Source organism: Lupinus angustifolius, chromosome LG05 (assembly GCF_001865875.1).
Source record: "Lupinus angustifolius cultivar Tanjil chromosome LG05, LupAngTanjil_v1.0, whole genome shotgun sequence".
Taxonomy (NCBI): domain Eukaryota; kingdom Viridiplantae; phylum Streptophyta; class Magnoliopsida; order Fabales; family Fabaceae; genus Lupinus; species Lupinus angustifolius.
Genome location: NC_032013.1, coordinates 10,495,903 through 10,502,548, shown reverse-complemented (window position 1 = coordinate 10,502,548; position 6,646 = coordinate 10,495,903). Strand labels below are relative to the sequence as shown.

The following is a 6,646-nucleotide window of genomic DNA, read 5'->3' as shown; positions in this document are numbered from 1 at the left end:
AGGTTAAAATTTAGTACTAAATGATAACACTAAAAACCATAAATGCATTTGTCTCTAAATATATTGTGTTGGATATGTCTCTCCACAAATTTTTCTCGTGAACTTCCCTTAGCATATATGTTAGTTAGATAATATCAATTAATTGCTAGCTAAAGCAGCAAGACTATGCAACCCTTCTAGAGGGAAATCTCAAGTATTAAACCTCTTTTTCCAAAGGAATGAAACTTCAAACAGCAAACATAATGCATACCAATGTTTTTGCCTCCTTTTCCATCCAATGCAAAATTTCTGCCATTTAATCAGTTGTCATGCTAATTTTCATATAGACCAATGGTAAACTAAGAAGCATATTATAGCAGCTTGCTCTATTACTTCTTTAAATAAAAGTAAATGAATAAAAGGGGATTGTCAAGTTCCATTGAGTACTAAAGAAAAGAGTAATATTTGTAATGGAAGTGTTGGCACAAAAAACTGCTAAATAAACCAATGTACTAGCTCTCAAAAGAGAGGCTATTAAACCACCACTCCCTCCCCAAGAAGAATAAAGCCTATGCATGGAAAAACTTAGCATAATGCTTGGAATGGTTTAGGAATCACTGTATCATTTGCCAAATGCTGTCATGCCCCAAATTCGTTGACTCAAAGACCAACAAAGTGTTGATCAAGTGCTACAAGGCCCAGCTAGATTCCCAGGATGACCAAAATGTCGAGAATTCGATTCCTGAGAGCGATTGGGAGAGGCAGTCAGCACCCTGAAAGGGAATAGTTCCTTCCCCAAAAGGGTGAGGAGATACCCTTGGTAGTAGCCAAAAACAATCATGGACTCAAAGATGTACAAAGATAATGAAGAAACTAAGTTTGGCACACAAACTAAAGAGAAAGTATCAATAAAAAAAAGTATTCATAAGACACTTAATGCCAAAGGTTTATAAAGAAGAAGTTGTTATTCATACAGCAGCTCAAATACATTGAATTCTACTGACTTAACAAATTATTTCCTGTTCTAATTTCATTTTTTTCATTATTTTTAAAAAAAAACTCTCCCTCAATGAGAAGAACTATGTCCATTCTCAACACCTAAACCATACAAAACACCAGCATACTTCTCCAAAGATCCACTGAAGAAATTCTCTTTCAACTTCCTGAATGTACAAGATGTGAGCAAACTATCCGAACCGGCTTGATGAGAAATCCCAACCCTCTCCACCTCCAATAACTCTGCAAGCTTGTTCAACCCTCCATGGAGACTATTGCAAAACTTCATGAGATGCTTGATGTCATAAACTGTTGGGAAATACATGCTGATGAGGTTAAAGAACCCAACTTGTGTATTAGGCAATTTTTTGCAAGTTAAAAGCTTCAACAAATACCCGAAATCATAACCACTATGGAATGTAACCCAATGAACATTATCATTCAACACAATCCCAGATGACATCAAAATCTCGCCGAAACGTTTCGCATCGATACCCATCTCATTGTTCTTCCTGAAATCAATGCCACTCTGTCTCAGAAGCTCGATCGAATCGTTTGCGAAAACATCCTCATCCACATCGAATTCACAGAAATTGAATTGCCAAATGCAGTGACTATTGGTCCCACAAAAGGGAAGATTCCCTTCCTCATCTGAAAATGTTAGACCCAATTGAATCAACTTGAGCATGTCAACATTATCCTTTAGGGTTTGGTAATGATAATCATAGCTATTCTTGAAATTCCCAATGGGTCGAAGAACAATCCCTGGAAATTCAGTGTCCATTGCAATGAAAGGGTAATCATCAACGATTTCCCTTATCAATGCGAATTCAACTTCAAGGTTATCGTTCCACACCTCACGAATATGTATCGAATCGCTTTTAGGTAAAAGCGGCATTCCTTGGAACCTGAATTTATCATATAATTCAATGGAATCTGTTGCATACCCACAAAACATTATATCCAGGTTAATCAAATGCACATAAAAAGATCAAAAATTGATGATGAAAAAAATTGGGAATTTTTGGAGTGAAAATTGGGGAAACTGAAAATGGGAACAAATAGTATCTAACCTAAGATAGAAGAAAGAGAAGATGGAATTGGGTATTCAAAATCGATGGAAAGATTGGAACTTGATGAGAGAAAATGAAGGAAGAGATTTGTGGGGTAATGAAACAGAAATGAGTGAAGAGAAAAAAAAGGAAGATTTGTTAGTCAAAATTAGTGGTTTGATTTTTATTTTTATTAATTTTTTATTAGGTGTAGGCCTTATTGGAAGGAAAAATCTGTTTTGTTTGTTTGTTTCCTCAGAAAAAACAACCTAATCTAGAAAGATAGAGAGAGAAAGGACTTTGTTTTTTTTCCTGGTTTTTGAGGTATTCATCACATTTTACATGTTATTGCTTTGCACTTCTCATGCTGTAATAATACTACTACAAAATGTACTATTAGAACAGTAATGATCTAATGATTTTGGTCAAGGTGAGATTAATTTTTTATTGTAGGAGAATTGTATCAAACATTACTCAACCAAAAAAGTAGTGCATTTAGGTCTACATAGTGATTCACATTGCCCTTATGATTTGAGAGTTTAATTCTATTAGAGGAGTCACCTCTATAATGATACTCAAGATTTGAGAGTCTACTTACACTTATATAAGTAGATTTCTATGATTGGACCAAGGTAAAAAAAACTCTAGAGATGCCCTAATTTGAAAAAATGTTCAATTGAGTCAAATAGCAAGACAACTTATAAATATATTTTCTAGTGCAGGAGAGTTTAGTATTAAAGGATGATTTCAACATGTAACAAAAAATCTTTAATGATGATTTTAAATTATTTTTCACAAAATCAAAAAACTTATTTTTTCCTCATATTTTAATAGTTGACTTTTTCCAAGGCAGCTCATTTTTTGTGTGGTTTGAAAGAATTAGTTTCTAACCCAACCATCTTCTAGCTTGATCAAATTAAACAAAAAAAACATCCTAATATCTATTTGGATGTACCTTTTGTCTTCACGCCAGCCCATTTCTTGGGCCATATGATCATCGTGTCTAACTTTTGGGCTTAACACTTAACTAGACGTAGTTTTATAGTATAATAAAGGGTATCTTCAACCTATGAGTAATGAATTAATCTCTTTCGTGATGTGTGACTGTCCTTCCTAATAAGTGTAGTTCCTATGAATTGGACCTTTGGCCTAGTACTTGAGGATCTACTTGGGGGGTGAGCATGAGCTAAGTTGAATCAGATAAGACTCTTCCCTTACCCGACTTCAATGTTGGTTGACTTATTTTTTTGAACCCAAACCCATCCCTAGACTTCAAACTAAACCGACCACAAAAATGTCAACTAGACTAACTTTTAAATTAAACATGATCCTAGATCCGATTAAATATAATACATACCATTTTATATATATATATATATATATTTATTGTTAATTATATATATATATATATTGTTAATTATTTACATATATGTACATAATGAAAATAAATGATATTTTGGGTTAAAGAGATGTCATTACAAACGTGATGAGTGAGTGAAGGACTCTATGATGAAACTGGACAAATCATGATTATTCCTTAACTAATTCTAAATAATAACCAAGCCTAATTTTTGAATCCAAATCCGATCTAGACCCGATAAAATTCAACCATATTCATGTTCGATCATGATCAGATCAAATTGAATGTACAAGTAGAGTCGGGTCCCACTTATCCTATATCTAGTAAGGACTTATACCATTAATTCAATATCTCATTTGTGGTAAAAAATAGTGACACAATTATGATTTGAACCTTAAACATGATATTTGTTTGTAACTTAATTAGTTATTAAACCATTTTAATGATTGAGTTATACGTTGTAAATAATAATATTTATAAATCAATTATATTCTTTATAATATATTAATTAATCGGTATAAAATTTGACTAGTAAATCATTAGTTGAATTACTTTTGAATACCAATATTAAAATCGATACGATGTTAATGAATCAGAAAATTGAGTGCAAAAAACAAACTCCAAAAACAAAGTGTTGTGGAATTGAGGCCCAAAGAAAAGGTGAAGCCCAAAATGTTGAACCTCCCTAGGGTTTAGTTTATAATAACACAGCTTCTTATGCTTTTCATCCCATTTCGGCTGCATTCTATTTTGCTTCAAAGGTAACTCTTTTCTCTTCAATCTCTCTTTCAATTCTTAAACCCACTTTCTCCTTTTCCTATTCATTTCTTCAATTCACGGTTTATTTGTTTTCATCTCCAAACATCATTCAATATTTTCTAGTGTATTTTGGTGATTTCTTAATTTGAATTTAACATTTTTTATCTGAGAATTGGTCAATTCACATTTTTTGTCTTTGCCCAATTAGTTTAATAATCAAAAGACCTGTTTTTTGATAGAATTGTAGCCAAATATATTAGTGTTTGAATTCTTACTAATAGCACAGTATCTGATTTATTATGTATTTTTGTTGCAGGAAGGAGAAGTTGTTTTTTGAAATCAATCAGCAAGCAAAATGTCAGGGTATGGTTATTTTACTCTCATGTGTGATGATTTTGTAATATGATTGGTTATTATATCTGTTGTTTGTAGCTATGACTTCTTGGTTGGAAATTTTGGTGGAGAAATATTTTGTTTAAATAAAAAAATTATGATGTCAATAGTGACATTTAACTGTAGTTATTCTTGTTATTGTTGGAGGATATTTTGTATAAATTAGGCATTAGAAATGTAAATCACAATCTCAGTTGGGGCATGTAACTATATATAGTTATTCTTGTTAATTTTATTTGGAATTAATTAGTATCCTATTACAATCAATGCAGCCTCATATTATGTATTACTTTACATTTCACATATTTGTCAACATATTAAAGTAATCTTATATAATGTAAGCTGTTGTCTTTTGTTTGTTAATTTGTTCTGTTTCAATCTTAAATAGTAAATCCATGACTAAATAGTAATCTTTCATTCCTTCATAAAGATATTCTTGCTCGTTATGTTTTGTTTAATTAAGGTTTGTAATTTGAATTATTGTTGTTTTTGATATTGTTTATTATGGAATCAGTGGGTGTCTTGTTCCCGTGAGTTTAGCTTTGGTGGGTTAAGAATTGGACTCGACCGTCATGCTACATAATTTATTTTATGTATCGCATGATGTTATCTATTTGTCAATGCATGAAAATGATTTTCTAATTAGATGTTAGTAAAAGTTGTCTCAATTGCTGTGTTTGTGTGTTCGGGTCCATTTCTGTCTTGAATTGCAAGCAAATCTATGACAAAATAGCAATTATTCAGCGTTCCTCGTTTCATGGTATTATATCTGCAGTGATGAAGGTGCTGTTGCAACCGAGCCGGCTGCTGCTCCTGCTTCAGTCATTCCTGGAGAGCCTATGGACATCTTGACCGCCCTACAGCTTGTGCTCAGAAAATCATTGGCTTATGGTGGTCTTGCCCGAGGTCTTCATGAAGCCGCGAAAGTGATCGAGAAGCATGCTGCACAACTCTGTGTTCTAGCAGAAGACTGTGACCAGCCTGACTATGTCAAACTTGTCAAGGCCCTCTGTGCCGAGCACAATGTTAGCCTCTTGACAGTTCCAAGCGCAAAGACCCTTGGAGAGTGGGCTGGTGTAAGTGTCGTCGTCTCAACCATATTATCTTTTTAACATCAAGCATTTAACAAGTACTCTCAAAATTTGTTGGTCAACATTGGATAGTTTTCTTTTTTATTTATTCACTCGGATATTTCTTTAGTTAATCATTTAGTTACATTGTTTTCTTGTATCAATTTCGCAATGCATTTTCCTTGCAGTTGTGCAAGATTGATTCCGAGGGAAAAGCTAGGAAAGTAACCGGCTGCTCTGTTGTGGTTGTCAAGGTATGATTTGTATAGAAATGGAAATTTTTTCTTACGGTATCTTTCCTTTTTTCCTATATCATATGTTAACTACCGGCTGCTTATCAGGATTTCGGGGAGGAACACGAAGCCTACAATGTTGTTCTGCAGCATGTTAAGTCTAACTGAGTTGAAATACACTTAGATTTTTGTTGGTTTCACTTTTATTTTCGAGTAATTCCTGGAAATGTATTTTGCCTTCATGTATCCTCCTAGGCATTTTGATATTTCAATATGACTATGATGTGTTCTTTGTTATTGTTATTCTAGTTAAAAATTACATACTTTCATTTCAGAATATCTTTAAGCATTAATGAATGGCAGGGTTAGTTTTATTTGTTCTCTATATTTTGTTGCAGCTACTAAGAATGTGATATTGAAACCTTAAAGCTGAACGATCATATGGGTTATTGGATTATTCCTCGTTCATATTTAATTATTACTAACTCTTCAAAAAAAGTAATCACTTGAATGGTCGATAATGTATTAAATATGTATAAATTTGTATATTGATAGTGTATGGATATTACATTAATTTATATCGTAGATATTTGAGATTATTAAGCAAGATATCTAAACAATTTGAACCAAATTGTTGCAATAAATTTCCTTCTTTTCGGTATCATAAAACATTACTTGAGTTTTTCCTTTATGAAAATTTGATTAATGAAAATATTATTGGAATGAAGATTTGACGGATTATTTAAAATTATTCCTCAAAATGGAAATTTAATGGAAAGACTATGAGCTTATAAAAAATATGGA

General features: G+C 32.6%; 2 protein-coding genes across 3 annotated transcripts; one reads left to right on the top strand and one right to left on the bottom strand.

Annotated features, from left to right (window-relative positions):
- On the bottom strand, window positions 1,008–2,146 carry LOC109347749 (probable CCR4-associated factor 1 homolog 7). The gene is made up of 2 exons (XM_019587787.1): window positions 2,049–2,146; window positions 1,008–1,911 (listed from the first exon to the last, which is right to left on the bottom strand). Exon 2 carries the CDS (start codon window positions 1,871–1,873, stop codon window positions 1,046–1,048), a length of 828 nt encoding a protein of 275 aa, XP_019443332.1. The 5' UTR covers window positions 1,874–1,911; window positions 2,049–2,146; the 3' UTR covers window positions 1,008–1,045.
- LOC109347746 (40S ribosomal protein S12-like) lies at window positions 4,101–6,216 on the top strand. 2 transcript variants are annotated; one of them, XM_019587780.1, is made up of 6 exons: window positions 4,101–4,145; window positions 4,461–4,509; window positions 5,315–5,615; window positions 5,798–5,863; window positions 5,951–6,072; window positions 6,128–6,216. In XM_019587780.1, the coding sequence occupies exons 2-5, from the start codon at window positions 4,502–4,504 to the stop codon at window positions 6,008–6,010; spliced, it is 435 nt and encodes a 144-aa protein (XP_019443325.1). In that variant the 5' UTR covers window positions 4,101–4,145; window positions 4,461–4,501; the 3' UTR covers window positions 6,011–6,072; window positions 6,128–6,216. The 2 variants fall into 2 exon arrangements, with proteins under 2 accessions (XP_019443325.1, XP_019443324.1); XM_019587779.1 differs by having other exon boundaries at window positions 4,121–4,148; window positions 4,463–4,509.